Raw genomic sequence first — 20,626 nt, 5'->3', positions numbered from 1 at the left:
TTTAATAATATGAAGGATTATGTTACCCTTTGTAAAAGACTTTCTTGTGAACAAAATTAAAAAATGAAGCGTGTCTGACAACTTATTAATAAAATACTTTACACCGGAGGAACACATTCAACTGAGATTTATTGATAGAAGTAAGTTAATTCGAAACATCAGACGTCAACAGTTTCACATGAAAATGATAACTGGTATTACCAAGATTATTAAACATTACAACAGACCACCAACCACCAATACCCGATTTTTTTGACAAAATAGACGTGTAAAAAAATGCATCAAAGCCAAGAAAGAGAAGCAAAAGAATTGAAAACGTCATCCATAAATAGAGATGTACTTGAAAAAACAAAAGTTCTAATGGGCATCCACATATTGTTTTTCACTGCATCATTTACAACGCTGAACACAACTGGTACACTAAATTACGTATAAATATTCTAGTAATAAAAAGTCTATTAAAACAAGACGAAAATTGCCAAAAGACAATTAGGTTCATAAGTCAAAAAGAAACCATTAACAAAATGGAAATGTAAAAAAAAACCCAAACAAACAAGCAACAATCTACAATACACTAGAAAACGGAAGACTGAACAACACTAGGTTGGTCCCCTCCGTAAAACATTCAGTATGCCTTCGGAATATACAATATATTGTCAAGAATTTCAATAACGGCCGGGAAACAGACTAGAACAACACAGACCCCTCCAAAAACCGACAGTGATCTCATGTACCCTAGAAGGGAAGATAGATTCAACTTTATATAAACAACCCGACGTGTAGACCACGGTACTAAGTAAGTACAATTCGGTTATAAATCTTGTTCGGGTATGTCACAAGAAGGTGAAAAGAAGTCTGGATTGTGATTTCGACAGTAAGAACATATCAGTGGTATAATGTGACACATATATGTTGTAGCGGTTGACCGAATCTTGTTGGCGCTTGTAAGACATTTAAATAGATAGTTTTATTTTTATTACCAAGAATAAGTGGTTCATTAGTTTCCATGTAAGCAGCAACTCTTTGTAGAGTAAATCATGATAGGAAAAAAAATATTGAAAAATCGTAACAACCGGAGATATTTTCTCTGCTGGTAAGCAGCTAGACAGAAGCAAAAACCCACAGGGAAGCTGAAACCATCTCCTTTGTGATAAAGTTTTTATCTTAATTAACATACACTGTCAATTTCTATGTGATTCTATTATCTGTTATTTTGGTTTGAGCGGTCCTATTGGAAGAAAATCCAGAAGAGCGTTTGGGACGCCCGAAACCAATAAAGATAACCTTCAATCCTAGTTGGATAACTGAACTCTTCGCCTCTTGATTTACAAACAAACAGTAACATTAGTACTGGTCTATTGATACACAATATGTTTTTATAGTAATTTACGAGACGTTTATTTCATTTATTTTTAAATGAAGACATACTTAGGTGAATGGTACTATTTTCAGCCACAAATGAACTAAAAAAGTTATAAGATTCAAATCTATTCAGATGATCATTGCGCTATTTTTATGATAATTAACCTGTATTTTTGAGAGTAAGTACTAAAAAAACGAAGTTTAAGTTTAAGTTAACATTTCGAAAGCAGTTAACATAAGTCAATAAGACATGTGGCCTTTTTCATCAAACATTTATTTAACTGAGTGAAATCTGTATTATGATTTATTTTTGTATTCACTCACCTAACACTCTGTAATCTATAAAGATAAAGATAAAAGGTAGAATTGAAAGATTGCTAATTGTTCAAGGTGTCAGCACAATTTTTGACTTTTCACCAACTTAATTGTTTACAAAAAAAACGTGCAAAACGCAAAGAATATTGAGCAACAATTTCTTATAAAAAGTACTTGATATTTCAAAAAGATCCACTTCTGTGTGTAACGAATAACAAAAATTAAATAAATTACTAATAGTACAACTGAAAAATACGTGTATCTGTTCTCGCGTGTTCGTCCTTAATGTGATAGGCCAGATGCACTACGTCAGTTTAAATGTTGCAAATACCAGAAGAAGAGAAATCACCAGAGTTTTCATATCTTTGGTGATATTTTACCCTTAATTCATGATTTTTAACGTAACAAAAAAGAGAAGAAGTTAAAAACAAAATTGAATTAATAATTCAAACTTGCCAGTAATATGGTTGAACACACTTGTATCAAACTATACATTATAAATCAAATTTTTCGACAGCTATAAAGCTAATGAAAACCGATAATGTAGTTACCTCTATGTATATTTTTTGATCCTCTGAAAAAATGTCGGATCTTATGAAATTGTTGTGTGAGTCATCAATTAAACTATGAATCAAAATATTTTCATTATGTCATTATTGTTACTGGCATATTGGTTTTTATTTTTCATGAATTGAGATATAACAAAATTGATATTCGATACATTTAGATTTTGGCATCGCTTTAGATGATGCTTTTTTTTACTGTTTATAAAGTCTTTAGACTTAATCCGTTGGGTGTGTACTGATCGAATTTTCCGTCTATGTAAACATGGTTATTCAATAGTTGAAATCGGTTTTGAACCAGATTTCAGAAACTGAATTTACTTTAAGATCGGTAGTTTGTGTCTCTTGTTTTTTTGTTGGTTTTTTTGTGTGTGTCGACCTGATAATTAGTTAAACCCTTTTCAGCTAATTCAACAGGGAATTCTTGTATTGTGCTGTTACGTCACTGTTAAAGTTTTTGAAAAAATTATCGTTTATGAAAAAATGTGTATGCCAGTCACCTTCTCTATGTACTTGGCTAATGTATTTTGTTGATTCAAGATTTGTTATTATTTGTTTCGTTTCTATGCATTGATATATTTAATTCCCTACCTGAATCAATAAGAGTCACATTAAAGAAACAATAGAAGAGGATGTACTCACATTTAAATTACCACTGAAAGTCATTTCCTGAATTGACTGTAAAATTTTGTTGTTATGCCTTTTAAGTGGGATATTTAATTTTTTAGTACATGTTCGATACAATATTTGAGCCACAGTGATAAGTAATGATGGTCTGGTAATTAGAATATGGTATTTGGCTTGTATAACAATTTGATATTTAAACTTCGATAAAACTCGGATATAAAGTTGGAAATAATTTTTAAATTCAGTAAATGATGTGTACTTGCAATAAGTGCTGAACTATCGCCGCATAACACCAAACAAGCACTCATTCATACGAAAGAAAAGAAAATCACATAAGATTATAATTAAATTCAAATCAGAATTCAATCAACACGATAAAAACTACTGCATACACATTACATCTTTGCATTGTGATAAAAGAAGAAATATGTATAATGCGTACTAATTGCAAAACGTTAATTGAAAATACTTCTACAGACATAATGCTGAATTATTTGACCACAAAGTTTTCGACAAGATGAAAGAAAGGAAAAATACAAAAAAGCAACACACTTCCCAGGCTCTTGTATGTGCAACTGTTTCGAAGGTGCAATTAACTTTGTTTCAATAAAGAAATTATAGTTAAATAACATGTCTAATGTATGCTGCAAGTCCATTATATATTATAACGTATATTCGGGGTCAAAAAAATCAAATTAACAAATGCGTATTTAGCGATTAAAACATAGTATGACCATTGACGTCACTGACACGTTTATGTTAGGCTCTTAAAGGAATGGAGGAATCAAAGGAAGTCTTGTTCTTTAAGTACAAAATTATGAATCAGAATTGAAGCAGACGTATCTTAGATACCTTTTATGTCTTCCAAATGCACTCCTTAATACTCTTCAAAACTAAAATTTAAAATTAGTAATTGTACAATAGTTTCACTTCAAATGTAACATATCATCAAACAATTTGTTGTCCACCAAAATTCATTTATTCTGATGCGAGTGAGTTTAATTGAATATAAATGGTTGTTAAAAGTCCCGAAACAGTTTAAGAAGTCAGACACATAAACTACTTACTACGTTAAACGCTATCACATCCCAGAGGATACAACAAGGACACTTAAGTCGATATCATATCTTGGAAACAAGACAAAGAAATGATTTTTTATATCCCAGTTATGAACTTTTCAATTATAATAATAATCTTTATTTTGTCATATAAGTAACATTATACTTGTGACATAAACAAAAGTAACAACAACAATAAAATAACTGAGTTAAACACACACATATCTATATATATACAAGTAAAAGTAACTAAGAGTCCCCTGTCCTCAGCTCTAAAGACTGTTTTATAAAGGAACCTGTTTTTTTCACTTGGTTTATATTAGAAGGATTTAGTAGGACTACTAGTTTTTCAGTATCGGATAGATTTGGAAACATAGGATTATCTATTGCCATGTCATTAAAAAGTTTTATACGTAAAACATTATTAATTTGACAGTGGAGAAGAAAGTGATTTTCATCTTCTAATGTTTTACAAGTTGGACATGTTCTATTGTCTCGAGGTATTTTTTAGATATCTGCCCTTCTCAATGAGCAAATTATGGTCACTAATTCTAATTTTTGTAAATAAACGTCTAGTTTCAAAATTGTGAAATTTAAGATAAAATTCTTGGTCTTGTTTGACTTTAATATTTTTGTAAAGAAAAAGTTTGTTATTTTCGTTCAAACTATTAATTTTATTTTCCAGTAGTTCTGAATAAAATTTACTTGTAATATTCTTAATCCAAGTCTTTAGTTTGTTAACTTGTTTCATATTTTGACAGGACATTACTTTTTGTATATCAATATTCATTTCTTGTGTTGAATCTTTTATAAAAATGGACCAAGTATAAACTCCTTGTGAATCAAGGTGTTTACTTAATGTATAACTTTCTTTTAGCAATGGGTTTATGTTTTCAGTATTTAATCTAGCCCAATAAAGAATTGCTTGTGTTTTTATATATTTTTCTATTGGTTGTCTACCAAGTTCAGCTTTAACACCTAAATTAGCAGATGTTTTTTAGTACCTAAAATATATTTACAGAAATTAACATGAACCTTTTCGAAGGGAGTCTTATCCAAATATTGGAAATTATCTATATCTTTGTTTGGGGATTTTAATCTGCCTTTTGCTCTATAATAAGATTGATATGTATCCATGTATGATATTTCAGCATTATATGTTAAAATTGGTTTTATAAGAGAATCAAAAAGATTACAGGATACATTAACAGGAAAATTTCCCAAAAAGGCTGCATGTGTTTTTAATGAAAACAGAGCTTTCCTAGCTTTTTTGGCTAAATCTATTAAACTTGCATTTAGATTTCCATTATTTTTTATCAGAGTGCCTAGAAATTTATAATCTGTAACGTAATCATTTTTTTCATTATTGAACCTTACAATGTATGGTTCCAGTTTTGTAGTTCTTTGTTCAATGATCATTGTTTTTGTTTTTTTAGTATTTAGACATAATTATCAGCAGCACCATTAAAGTTGTCAGTTTATTTTCAATATATGAGTTTGACTGTCCCTCAGGTATATTTCGCCCCTCTTTTACAGCAGTAAGGATAATATATCTCCCAGTTGATACGATATTTCAGGGCTTGTATTTCCTATCATGTTATTCCCTGATAGAAGATTTTTGTTCACAAGCAGGGTATTAAACCAGTAGTTGTTAGTGGCGAGGTCGAAATCGTATTTTTTACGAACGATATCATGATGATTGACCGTTATGAAATATCTGTTTCACAGGTAACGACGGAAATGTTTCAATTGTCGTAACTGAAATACCGCCCTCTTCCACCGGTCGTATTTCTACCGAATAAGACTCAAAACAGCTAGTATCGTTACATGAGTAAAACGACGGGTGCCAAATGTGAAATAATACCTTCTTATCCTTCCGAAGCGTCTGAGATCACACTCAGTTTTTGATGGGGTTCATTTAGCTTAGATATTTACTCTTGTTAATGTTGTGTTTTGTGTGCTTTTGTTTATCTTTTAATCGATATCGTTTGCCATACCGTTGTCAGTTTATTCTTAGTTTATGAGTTTTACTGTCCCTTTGATATTTTTCGCCGTTCTTTCACTAGAAACGCCGAAAATACTTTATCTATTACATGACTTATACCAAAATGGTGAGCCATAGTTGATAAATTCGCTTCAATTGTGATTATTTTGAACAGTAGTCTCACTGCTTATCATATAACATATCTTCTCTTCATATATATTTAGTTGTAAATTATTAAAATGTAAGGGTTAATATCCGGCTGTCACTCGTACAGCTGATTTACAAGATTTAAGGAAAAAACCATAGGCAAAGGTAATTGAAGAACCATATAATTTCAAACAATACAAAAGCAGGTAATTGATTCTGCAGAAATGCTGTGGTTATGTGAAACGGGATCTTAGATACACGCTATGAAATTGAAAAGATTTAGAACTAATTAAAAAAAAACAGAATTCTAAATCTATTGGACAGTGACCAAGTGAGGAAAATCAATTAATTATAGGAATTTCAAAAACTTTTTGACTACATGAACAATTTAATACGAAACAACAATTAAAATGCAAATATTATGTAGGCAAAATTGAGGTCACATGCGTAAATATGGTGGCATACAGCTGCAATCGAAATGACCAGTTGCCCAGATAATTATTTCGGCAAATTGATATATTATCACGATAAGTCGACATATTATCTCGATATGTCGTCTTTATTATCTCAACAAGTCGACATTATGGAAGAATTAAATCGACTTGTCTAGATAGTTAACACAACATATCGACATACTTATCGCGACAAGTCGACGAAAGATTTCTCGACAACTCGTCTTGAGGTCGAGATGAATGCCCGTAACTGCCCTTATCTGGTTGAGTTGTCAAATTAATTATCACTAGTCAGCTTTATTTTCTTGAAAAGTCGACATGCAACAAGGGGTCGGTCCATCGAGACGAAAGAGGTTAAAAATTTCAATCGAAAATGGATGAATAATTCAAATTCTACGTACCATGTAAAGGTGTGAATTTTGGACCCCTTGACCCCTTTTATCCCGTAGAAGCATACGTAAGGAACAAACTTCCATCTTTTTAAAATGACGATACGCCATATTTGTTGTTTATTAAGAGTAAAATTCTCAGAAATAAATTATAACATCTTATTAAAATTATGAGAACACCTTTAAATCCTTTGCACATATCATATAAAAAAAATAATAAATCTTTTCTTTGTATGATATCAAATTATTGTGTCATACCAATATCTTTTGTAATTCATTAAAACATGACATATTACATGAAAAATTATTTTCGATAGAAATGAATTGATTTAAAATTCATAAGGACAGCAGAAAAGTGATCAGGGAATCGTACAAAAAAATTGGAGAGAAAATATTTGATTAGCGGTTCAAAGCCGTTTTTTGGAGGGAACTTTTTTCGTTAATAAGATAAATTCTAATCTATGAAAGATATCTTCTAAAGTTTATAAAATATCTTATGAAATATTAGAGCTATCTGAATTTGAGATCGTATATGTACATACTTTATTATTTTTCATTATACAGCGCCAATGATAATAATAAACTCGCCACAAGCTCATTTATTGTTAGCTCGCATTTGAGTTAGTCGGTGTTTACCAAAATTATGTACGTAAAATACGTGACGTTTTGCGCAGTGCATATGCTTTATCTGCAGGTGAATATGATAATTTTTTTAAAACCCCATGCATAAAGAAAAACCTACTAATCTTTTATCAATATGGAATAACAACTGATATTGAAATCTCACTCGTTATTTATTCTGTATAACATAACCTCCAAATCATACAAATTGACGTGTACAATGATAAAACAATAACCATATTAAAGACTGGTTACAACTTTTTCAATAGTATCCAATGCAAAAAAAGAGAGACGAAAGATACCAGAGGGACAGATAAACTGATTAATCTAAAATAAACTGACAACGCCATGTCTAAAAATAAAAACGACAACAGACAAATAATTGTACACAAGACACAACATATAAAACTAAATAATAAGCAACACGAACCCCACCAAAAACTTGGAGTGATCTCAGGTGCTCCGGAAGGGTAAGCAGATCCTGCTCCACACGTGGAACCCTACAAAGAGTTCATACAGGCAAAAATGGCCTTAGATGTATTTGGCTTTTATATATTTGGTAATTTTGGTCACATAGCTCTTCAATTATTTCGGTTCTTATAAAACCTTGGTTTTCAAATATTTGACTTCGAGCGATCCTGATGAAGGTAAATTCATAAAAGCGCGTCGGACGCCTGAAATTTTTATAACGTGTTGTTTTAATTTTTTTAAACACTTATTTGAACATATTTTTGCTAATAAACAGATTTATAGAGTCGGGATTTAAAACTCAAACGTCAAAACGTGCCAAAAGTATCGAAGTTGCAGATGTTATCACATAGTCTTTTTCTATGTATGCTGGCGTTTTTTGTAGCAGTTCAGTGTTTGTGCTTTTACGTTTTGTTTCTTCTCATAGTTAATGAGTGTTTCCTTCAGTTTTGGTTCGTGACCGGGATTTGCTGCAGATAAATCGATTTATGACTTTTGAATAGCGGTATACTATTGTTGCATTTATCAAGCTAGTTCAAACCCAACTACAACTCATAGATCGACCAAATAAATGTGAACCCTTTATCACATATTTGATTCTAAAGTATTTTGACCACACATTCATACAAGCTCACATGACAAGACACCACTTGAAAGTTGTCAAATGTTTGTTTTAATTTTTTTAATCAGTTGTGTTGCATGTCTGTGGTGTAGGTTTACAGTTTTGATAGCTCGATCGCTATAAAAGTTTAATTTACCAGTTATGTCTATGTTGGTTGTTCACCATATTTGTCAACATAACGGAACTATACACAACTGTCATACCATACCATTAAGATGACATAAAACCAGATTTTACCTTACAGTTACATCGGACATTGCCTGTAACATACAGTTATGATTATTATTTTCTGTTCGTTCAGTTTGTTGATATAGTACATCGTTTGATTTATTCAGTTATTCATGGATTTCTCTCTTTTTGTATTTACCTTGGATTTTGGTGTTTTTGTTAATCTTTTTAAACAATAAGTGCGGATATTGACTCGTCATATTCACTGAAAACAATCAAGAGGTTTCAAACCTACAAATTGAATATGTCTACTTTAACTTATCTTAATGTGATTCAACTTTAATATCAATCGTTGTCCTTTTATACCGTGATAAATGGAATAATTTGCTTTTCCGATTGTCAATTTTCCTTTTATTTTCGATCACATTCCAGTCGCTACCTCTTATGGATTGTACTTGTTACAACTTGTTCGATATGACAGTGTTTGCATTGGCGTTACATTTTTGAATTGGCGCAATGTTTATACAAGTATCAAGAGGAATACATATATAAGAACATTACCGAAATGTGTAATTAGTTTTATCATAAATATGCCGTGTAAGATTCTTCAAGCAGATATTAGATACAATTTGTATTTTACATTCAACTTTGTATGGTTACATTATATTAGGATTTGTACTTTATACTTTCTGTCTGGTTTAATATACTTATTTTTATATAAAGGCAACAGTTGTATACTGGTGATCAAAAATCATAAATCGATTGAGAGAAAACAAATCCGGGTTTCAAACTAAAACAGATGAATATAGTTATCAAAGGTACCAGGATTAAAATACATTGACTATAAGGAGAAAACAAAGGAACAATACGGCGACTGAAGTGTAACAACGACTACGCCAAAATATTCATAAACGAACTATTTGATAACAGCTGTCATAATTCTTACTTGGTACAGGACAATTTAAGAATAAATTGCGTGTTGAACCTTGTTTAATGGCTAACCAAACAGCCTGCTTTATGACATTGCTAAAAATATATCGCTAAAAGGACAAACACTACGTGACAGAAATACAGCACAAACGCGCGTAAGAACATTCATCACAGAGAAACGTACAATCAAATAACATAATACTAGTAGTCGACCAATATGCAAACTGCAGAATCAACAACGATTATATAATATAAACGACAAACACCAGAAAATATAAAAAAACAGTGAGGCATTTACGTAAATTATATGCAATCTCGTAAAATTTCTTTGTCTTGTGTTTTTCCCCTTGGTATGAAAAAACTAAATTGTAATAGGTCTTGTTTGAATCAAGACTAATTGAAATTTTTCACATGATGTCACCATTGCCATTATGTAGAAACGTATTTTGGGCATATCCCTACTATTCATGGCAAATCTTCTTCAAAGTACACCAACCAATTGCAGAGTGCAGGAAGACATATTAGAAGTTTGAGATTGATTTCAATAACTAAGTGTATTCTTATTATTATCTATTATTTTTGTTTGTTATTTTTATAGACATAAAACATCGTAAGTTGTTGTCTTTTGTTAATTGTTTATATTTTTCTACAATAGACAAGTGTCTGTTTGGTATTATATATTTTCAACAGTTTCTTTGAATTTGAGATAGTCTTTGTATTTTATGGTTGTTTCTTTGCTTGTCTATTGGTTTTTGGTATTAGTCTTTGTATTTTATGGTTGTTTCTTTGCTTGTCTATTGGTTTTTGGTATTAGTCTTTGTATTTTATGGTTGTTTCTTTGCTTGTCTATTGGTTTTTGGTATTAGTCTTTGTATTTTATGGTTGTTTCTTTGCTTGTCTATTGGTTTTTGGTATTAGTCTTTGTATTTTATGGTTGTTTCTTTGCTTGTCTATTGGTTTTTGGTATTAGTCTTTGTATTTTATGGTTGTTTATTTGCTTGTCTATTGGTTTTTGGTATTAGTCTTTGTATTTTATGGTTGTTTCCTTGCTTGTCTATTGGTTTTTGGTATTAGTCTTTGTATTTTATGGTTGTTTCCTTGCTTGTCTATTGGTTTTTGGTATTAGTCTTTGTATTTTATGGTTGTTTCCTTGCTTGTCTATTGGTTTTTGGTATTAGTCTTTGTATTTTATGGTTGTTTCTTTGCTTGTCTATTAGTTTTTGGTATTAGTCTTTGTATTTTATGGTTGTTTCTTTGATTGTCTATTGGTTTTTGGTATTAGTCTTTGTATTTTATGGTTGTTTCCTTGCTTGTCTATTGGTTTTTGGTATTAGTCTTTGTATTTTATGGTTGTTTCCTTGCTTGTCTATTAGTTTTTGGTATTAGTCTTTGTATTTTATGGTTGTTTCCTTGCTTGTCTATTGGTTTTTGGTATTAGTCTTTGTATTTTATGGTTGTTTCTTTGATTGTCTATTGGTTTTTGGTATTAGTCTTTGTATTTTATGGTTGTTTCCTTGCTTGTCTATTGGTTTTTGGTATTAGTCTTTGTATTTATGGTTGTTTCCTTGCTTGTCTATTGGTTTTTGGTATTAGTCTTTGTATTTTATGGTTGTTTCCTTGCTTGTCTATTGGTTTTTGGTATTAGTCTTTGTATTTTATGGTTGTTTCTTTGCTTGTCTATTGGTTTTTGTGATAGTTTTTGTATTTTATGGTTGTTTCCTTGCTTGTCTATTGGTTTTTGGTATTAGCTTTGTATTTTATGGTTGTTTCTTTGCTTGTCTATTGGTTTTTGGTATTAGTCTTTGTTTTTTGTCTCTCTGTAGTCTTTGATTTGAGTTATATCTCTGCTAGCCTCTTCTCTTTCCGCCTGCTATTAGCTCCTTTTGAATTTGCTGTGTTACAGTCTACGTGTGTACTTCTCATAACAGGTTAAGACTTTTTTGTTGTCCTCAATATAGTCTCTAAATTTAGTGTTTTTTTCGACATTTTGTACTTTGTTCCTAACACATGATTGTGATGCCTCAGAATCCTAACTTTCTTATCCCAAAGCCATTTATCGGGTGTGTTCCGAAGTTTTAATTCTAATCAACACTTATTCTAACTATTCCGTATAAACAGATGTTTCAATTTGTCGTCGGATCTGGATTCTATAAAGAATATATATCCAAAGGAATGTGAATGTTAAATTAAATCTGAATTAATTTCAAGAGATATGATAATGTGAAATATATATCCAAAACCAAGCGAGAAACAGATTTTTCTGGCCTCACTAGTCTCAAGTACGAAGTGGCTTTTTATGTTTGACTAAAAATAAAATGGAAAATCTAAAGATATGACAAGGACTGCTGCTATTATGTTGTTTGAGTCTTTGTTTTTCCTTAATTGTTAGTAATAATTCGGTGGATGTTTTACAGTAACTAGGCATGCAATCAACACAAGAATAGTTTACTTTTATTTCGTGACAACACATTCAAATATTGATGTACGTCATAGTAATTCACACAAATGGAAACACAATAAATATTCTCCTGCTGTTGACGTTAATATTGGCAATATTATTACGTCTGCTAATGTTTTATGTTGATGATGACTCAAAGATTAGAATTATGTGTTTTTTATTTGAAATGTGTTAAAATAACGATCACTTATCCATGTTATCTGTAATCTTTTTCTTTCATCTCTAGCATACGTCAGCTTCAATATATAATAAGAAAGAAATGACTGTCGTTTCCTTAAAACTCCTTGCATATGCATTTCTTGCACCAGCTTTAAATCTAAGCCGCTAAATGCAAATAAGTTGACGTCATCAATCAGACTTGACTTCCTTTCATCGATGTCCACAATTAAACGAGTACGATGACACCATATGGTTCTTTCGGTTTCTTTTGTTGGAACTACACTTTAGTATCCTTAAAAACGTTTGTCTGAAGTTGGCGTTACAAAGTGCATAACACATAGGGTTTACAGTGCTGTTGATGTAACAAAACCAGTAAGCTGGAAAAGAAATTATTAATTTTAAATATATTTAAAAAAAAAAAGATAAATCGAATGTAGTTTGAATACCATATAATATTCTCGAAAAGTCCAAGATTTATTTTATTGACTGTCATACAAGTGAGAGATTTTGTCTAATGTTTAGTCCGTTTCTGTGTGTGTTACATTTTAATGTTTTGTCGTTGTTCTCCTCTTATTTGTTACCCCGATTTTGGTTTTTGTCCATGGATTTACGAGCTTTGAACAGCGGTATACTACTGTTGCCTTTATTTAGCTACCTACAAAACCACATTTTCTTCATAAATAAATGCATGTACCAAGTCAGGAATATGACAGTTGTTATCCTTTCGTTGGATGTGTTTGAGTTTTTTATATGATTTTTGGCCATTTGATTAGGGACTTTCTGTTTTGATTTTTTCTCGGCGTTCAGTATTTTTGTGATTTTACTTTTTATTCTAGGCATCAATTGAGCATGAATCATGATCTAAATATACGAGAAAATTTCTTTACAACCACACACGCATTACCAGATTTTGTTTTCCTGTCTGTGAATATTGTCGGTTGTTTTTTAAGAAAGATTATAAAATATTCTTAAAATAAACGTTAGAAAAAGATAAGGTGTTAGTCAAAAATAACAAACAATTACAAATATCAGTCATTGAAATACTGATAGAAAACTGAATATTTTACAAACATTTGGACAACTCATCTCAGCAAACATGATAACAGGTAAGGTCCCAGTAATCAAGATATATGCATAAGTCTGCAAATTGATACAAATCATATATTGATTCCAAACCGGATGACCCATGACTAAAGTAACTTTTCTAGTTTGCAAAACACTGTAAATTAAGAATTCAGATTGATTATATCATATTTTGTCAATCAAAAATGATAAGAACCATATCGTTAATATAATGTCAAGTTTAGCTCAAATAATCTAAGAGCAAGTCATATTTCAATCGGTTATTAAATTCCGTACTGACATAAATAAATTTGGAAGACAGCAAGTTTTGATTGAAAGACGGCAGGATCAAAAGTTCTTGTGGTTTATTGAGAAATCAACTGGATGTAAAAGTAGAAAATTGTAAAATATGAGCAACAGTATAATTCAACGGAAAACAGATCACAAACAAACATAAAGTATTATAGATTTAATAAGGGCTGACTTGCACTATATGACATTCCGTGGATGAGAGCCCAAGACAATCAATGATTTATGTATGCAAAGTTTTGTCCCTGTTATGTAATCACAATTATAATAACTATTTTGCAGTGCATAATGGACAAATTTAACCGAATTAATTGTATGATGGTGCTCTCGAGAATATTCAAATGTTTATTTTATACAGCAAAAAGATATATAGCTATGTTAGAGTTTAATTTTGTTGGAATCATTGAGAACAAATAGCAGTAGGCATGTCCCTACAGAATCCTACATTATGCCATTATATTCCAGGTATTATTGTATTGTCTTTTGAGTTAATAAATCTTGTATATGAAGGCAAATCCGTATTCATTTCATGAAGTGGACAAATGAAACATTGACAAAAACCTATTTACTTTTACATGATAAGAATCCTCTTATAATGTATATGCATCTGTTTTGTAAGAGAGTCTTGGAAAAACTATAAAATGTTTTCTTTGTTTACAGAACGATGAGTTCTGACATAAACCAGCGGATCTTAAATACAGTAAAAATAACAAATACGAAGTGATGTTTTAGCAACACTTGAGTTGATATACAAATCAAAACATTTCATAATTAATTCGGAGATTATACTGAAATAAATATCATGGTTGGTCGCAGAAAATGTAAATATTTTTGAAAAGTTTGCGAAAAGTATGTCGAAGTTTTATTTTCAATTTGCCTTATGTTACATTTCTTTAAAAAGTCATGAACCTAATCGTGGCAATACTACATTTCATTTTGCGTTACAGAGGGACCTGCATTTTAGTTTTAACACAATTACATACCTTTAAGAAATGAAACATGAAACAATCAAAACGTTATTAAATAAACCGACAGTGCTCTCGTATTCTAATAATCCAGTAAGAGCGGTACCGACCAAGTTCGAAAAAAGGGTATATGAATTTCATATACACAATACACGTTTTAGAATTATCTTAATTGGATGTCTAGAAAAAAAAGTTTCGAAAGCCACTACTTGGTAGTTTTAATCGACCTTGACTGGCTGATAAGCCCTCGCACGGTTAACTTGGTTCCCTAAGGCGTTTGGTGAGCATTAAAATGTTTTTGTTGTTGTCGTCAAGTTGGAAAAGGTGCAAGTTTGGTTTGACGTATCTCGATTTGGTTAGTTGACTATTGTAGTTTGGTTTGAAGTATGCTGTTTTCACAACGGTTGTTTCCGGTGCCTTGTTGATCAGCTGGGTGTCCTTTTAACAATTCGATGTTTTACAAACACCACAGAGACAGGGCATTGGACGTCTGCGTGACATAACACTTCCCAAGCGTGGAAATATTTGAAAGTGTCTCACATCCCTTGAGCTTTTGATTTTGCCATTTGATTAGGGACTTTCAATGTTGAATTATCCGTGCAGTTCGGTATTTTTGCTTTTTTAAATTTTCACACATTGTCTAAACTGTCGCCATCAAAAAGATCAGCTCAGATTTAGAACTGTGTCAGACCAACGAAGTCTTAAGTGGTAGTAAATTTATCACCTGTAGTTACAAAATAAAATATTTTCTATCAAATAAGAATAAAGATAAAAACACTTTTTCAAAGGGGCAGTTTTATCGAATTTTGTTAAAATTTCCATAATTCATAATATTTTATTACATTATGATTATAAAATGGATTACATAAAAGTAATTGATGATTAATGTTCCAGCTTGATTTAGTTGTACAAAGTAAATCACTGTTTGTTGATTCAGTTGATTAGCTTATGCTGTAAGCAATTCCAAATTACCACATGCTTACAATGATGAATGCATGATACAGCAAAACTATTTTTTTTAACTTACAATCGGAAATGCAAGATACAAAGAAATACATATTTTGACGAATGTTTGTATAAACACTGCGATGATTGGATTTTCGCTTGTTGCAATATCTCTTTCTCTCGTCGTATAATTTTCCTTTATATTTGTTATACATTTTTGTTGGTAAAATGTTCTGACATCTAGCACCTGCTTTCTAGGTAAATGAAAGCAAAGTACAAATTTGTTTTGCTTCATTTCCATCCTGAGCATGATTTGGTATTTTGAAAAAAACTTGTTTTATGAGTTTGCATTGAATTAACTATTTAAAGATGTCCTATTCAATTTCAGCGATTGTTTCATGACTCAAATATCTGTAAAGTTGTTGATAAGTACAAAGTTTAAAGGATAGATCTAACTAACATTAGCCACAACTTGACGTCGAGTGCTATATTTTCTAACCTTATCGTGTTAGCTGGGGAGTTTCATTCTCGATTGTTGCAACGTTTCCGTATCGTCGGTACTTATGCAGTTTAGAAGATTTCAGTTATCACTTACACTTTCTTCTTTAACATTCATCGTCTCCTTTTTTAAAAAATTTCAAAAGTTTTTTTATTTCTCTGCTACAGTTTTTTAATGAAAATTTCAAAAAACGAAATTGTGAACACAAAAATGTATTTGTTATCACTTGTCGGTGACTTGTTTTGCTTTATTATTTTCGCCATGGTAACCAGAAATATTTGAGGGATGATATCGTATTTTTCAAATTTAATTATGATACGTTGATTTTCCCCTATGATATTTAAATTAATGCTGCTTTTAGAGGCCAACTATAAGCCGAGTATCTTTGATCACTTTATCAACCTTTGGGTGAATGTCACTGTTGGTGAACATATATTCCCCGAGGGTATCACTCGTCCAGAAATCATCATGCACTTTTGTGTGGACGTGGAATATGATTGAAACATTCATTCTCCGTAATTTTACTGTTTATTAGATGTTAAATAATTCGAAACTCTAAGGTTTTCCTATCCCTATGCATTGATTGCACGTACTTAACGCAAATTTTCTGAATTTCCTTTTTTTAATGCTCATAAGCTCATTTGATTCGAGTGCAACTGATGGATCTTATGAGACGAAAGTTTCGTTTGACGAGGCAAGTTATAAACCTGTAATGTTTAATGAGTGGTTACAACCATTGGGTCGATACTTACCCAATGCTAGTGATCGTTTTGTCTTCCAGGGATATCACTAGCCCTATTTTCAGCACGATTGTGATGCATCGTACGTAGACGACACGTGCGTCTGGTGAACAAAAAAGCTAAATCACCAAAAAACTGAACTACAAGGAAAATTAAAAAAGGAAATTCCCTAATCAAGTGGAAAAATCAAAGGCTCAATCATATCAAAAGTATCAAAACCACTGTCATATTCATGACTTGATACAAAATTGTAATTCAGGTACCTTCAATGAGTTTGCAATACTACATGAACTGTGGTTAGCTGCTTTAAACAACTAAAACAGTTAAATTATTGTGTTACATACGTCATAATTCTCTAATAGCCTTGTTATCGTACGTTTATTGTAAATAACATATAATTTATATCTTATTATAATAACGTTAAATTTACGCAAATTCAATATTTTCCGACAACTCTGTAGAATGAAAGACAAATATAACTGGGAGTGTGCACTATAGATTTAAAGCGATTAACTAATACTCTTATCAACCTATCTTAATGTTCAAAGGTTAATATATTACCGATTCAGTTTATCGAATTAATTTTCTATTTATCTGTTTTTATATAGAGATGGCACAAATTAGTTCCATGTAACTATACAATTTGATAAACATAAAGCACATGCAAAAAAACACGTTTAAGATGTACATTGTAGGAAAAGTTTTAGTACTCAAGTCTCAATTCCTGGATATTTCCGTGACACAAATTTAGTGCATAATGACTAAACGTATATGTTTTACATTTTATTATAGGATTAAACACATTTTTCTAGAGGTTATTGATGTGTAAACCGGGGCGATTAACTCACAAACTGAAAAAAACGTCCGACGGAGGACTTTTATGTTAAGTTTGTGAGTAAGAGCCCCGGTTTACACCGGGGCTCTTACAATATAATTGCACCTACCTCCAAAACTTCATTTTAATGAGATGATATCCGATTTTGAAGCGTACACGTAACGAAATAATCTTTCCCTATAAATTTATGACGTCGTGTTTTGTCATGACGTAAATTCGCCAAATTATTCATGAAATTTCGCGGATTTTATTTAAACTTTATTTTTATACATTTTTCGAAGCTTTAGTGCATTTATTTTATTTCTTTTTTGTTATATATGCATTAGAATAGAAACAACTGTTATGCATTTCTTTTTTAATCTTAATTTACTAATAATCTCAGTATCCTGCAAGAATGTTTATCGCGCATGAATAGATTAAGGAAGTAGTTTCGGAAACATGGTTTATCGAAGTGAAAACCAAGAGAAAACTTCTTATTGACCAATCCAATTCAAGTATTTACAGATATGCAAATCATATAAGAATTATTGTCTAATATAGACTTAAAATATAAAATAAATATTTAGTTATTTCAATATTTATGTTTTTAATTTTTTGAAGTATATGCTTTATATATTATAATTTTACCACGTTGTCTAAAATTTAATCAAAACATGCTGCTCCGTGTTGAAGGCCGTACTTTAACCTATAATGGTTTACTTTTTTAAATTGTTATTTGGATGGAGAGTTGTCTCATTGGCACTCACACCACATCTGCCTTTATCTATGAATGTTAAATTATAACTCTGTAGACTCATGTGTTACTGCATCCATAATCTATATTTACACTCAATATGTATTTTGATTTCTTAAAAAAAAAAAGAAGGTATATTTGAATATCTAAGTAAAGCTTATTTTCAAATGAGAAAGTTTTATGCTTTTGAGCTATTTCTTTAGTACATATATTGAGTACAGTTTCGACATAATACAATTTTGCCATCAGAAAAGATAAACATCAAAGTTGTTAATCCGAAGGAGATCTATTATTCATCGGTCCTTGAACTAATGAAAAAAATCAATTAGACGAGCTCAACAATTTTCCGTGTGCATAAATGGAACATTTTCTTTGTGAATCATATGGCTATTTTCGTTCCTTATGAAGCTTAACCTAGAAAAGTGCTTCCGAACAAATTATAAAATGTTACTGTTATTTACTAACTCTGGTTCAATACCACTGCGGTCGGACTGTTTGCCTCCGAGGGTATCATCAGCTCAAAATTCAATACTTCGGTATTGATATGATTTTATAAGTTTATTTGAAAATTATCCGTTGTTAAATTATAAAATTCACTCAAAGTTGACCACGGCCGACGTTGACCAGTAGTTTAAGTCCATATTTGGTCATATGACTCGAACCATTTCTTCCTTACTTACTACAATGTAGGTTATTCATCTTGGACTTTTGAATGCTCCAGTTTAAGCACGACTAATAAAAATAAATACGGAAAGCGCTTAGGACTAACAAAATGAAGTGTGGTTTTCATTTGTTGAAAACTTATACTTTATTATATTTTTTGTTTTATTGGGAGTCTTTAGAGTTTTAAAAGAGGGACGAAAGATACCAAAGGGACAGTCAAACTCATAAATCTAAAACAAACTGACAACGCCATGGCTAAAAATAAAAAAGACAAACAGAAAAACAATAGTACACACGACACTGGTAACTGGTAAATTAAACTTTTATAGCGATCGAGCTATCAAAACTGTAAACCTACACCACAGACATGCAACACAACTGATTAAAAAAATTAAAACAAACATTAGACAACTTTCAAGTGGTGTCTTGTCATGTGAGCCTGTATGAATGTGTGGTCAAAATACTTTAGAATCAAATATGTGATAAAGGGTTCACATTTATTTGGTCGATCTATGAGTTGTAGTTGGGTTTGAACTAGCTTGATAAATGCAACAATAGTATACCGCTATTCAAAAGTCATAAATCGATTTATCTGCAGCAAATCCCGGTCACGAACCAAAACTGAAGGAAACACTCATTAACTATGAGAGGAAACAAAACGTAAAAGCACAAACACTGAACTGCTACAAAAAAAAACCGCCAGCATACATAGAAAAAGACTATGTGATAACATCTGCAACTTCGATACTTTTGGCACGTTGAGTTTTAAATCCCGACTCTATAAAAGAGGGACGAAAGATACCAAAGGGACAGTCAAACTCATAAATCTAAAACAAACTGATAACGCCATGGCTAAAAATAAAAAAGACAAACAGAAAAACAATAGTACACACGACACAACATAGAAAACTAAAGAATAAACAACACGAACCCCACCAAAAACTAGGGGTGATCTCAGGTGCTCCGGAAGGGTAAGCAGATCCTGCTCCACATGTGGCACCCGTCGTGTTGCTTAAGTGATTACAAATCCGGTAAATAGTCTAATTCGGTAGGTCATATTCATGAAAGGGAAGGGGATTGTAGTTACGACGTAAGGAACATATCCGATATCATTTGTGAAACGGTTATTCCATAACGGTCAACCAACTCGTGATGGCGTCCGTAAAATTTACGAAGGGATGATTTCAACTTCACCATTTGGAACTCTTGGTTTAATAGCTTCCTTGTGAGCAGCAAACCTCTATCAAGAAAATCATGATAGGAAATGCAAGCACGGGAATATCGTATCAATTGGGAGATATATACCCCGTATGCAGGTGCTGCTGGAATGTTGCTACTTAGAAATGGAAAGTTCACAATTGGAAAGCTGAAATCATCTCTTTTGTCGTAAAGTTTTGTTTTCAACCGACCCTCATTGTCAATTTCTAGATGTAAGTCAAGATATGAAGCCGACTTAACTGTATCTGTAGTATCCTTTATCTTTAGTTCGATTGGATAGATGCGTTCCACATAGTCACCAAATTTTGAATTGTTTAGTGAAAGAACATCATCT

The 20,626-nt window shown here is 31.5% G+C and overlaps 1 protein-coding gene across 1 annotated transcript in view; it reads right to left on the bottom strand.

Moving 5' to 3' along the window:
* Positions 1 to 12,145: 12,145 nt before the first annotated feature.
* Positions 12,146 to 20,626, bottom strand: part of LOC139516898 (muscarinic acetylcholine receptor M1-like) — a 46,257-nt gene continuing 37,776 nt past the window's right edge. The window contains exon 4 of the mRNA XM_071307320.1: positions 12,146 to 12,700. Within this exon, the coding sequence (XP_071163421.1) occupies positions 12,534 to 12,700 (167 nt within the window). The 3' untranslated portion in view covers positions 12,146 to 12,533. The remainder of the gene's footprint in view (positions 12,701 to 20,626) is intronic.

The sequence above is a fragment of the Mytilus edulis genome, chromosome 3 (assembly GCF_963676685.1).
Source record: "Mytilus edulis chromosome 3, xbMytEdul2.2, whole genome shotgun sequence".
In the NCBI taxonomy this organism is placed as follows: domain Eukaryota; kingdom Metazoa; phylum Mollusca; class Bivalvia; order Mytilida; family Mytilidae; genus Mytilus; species Mytilus edulis.
The sequence above is the reverse complement of the archived record's forward strand: the minus strand, read 5'-3'. Positions and strand labels throughout refer to the sequence as shown.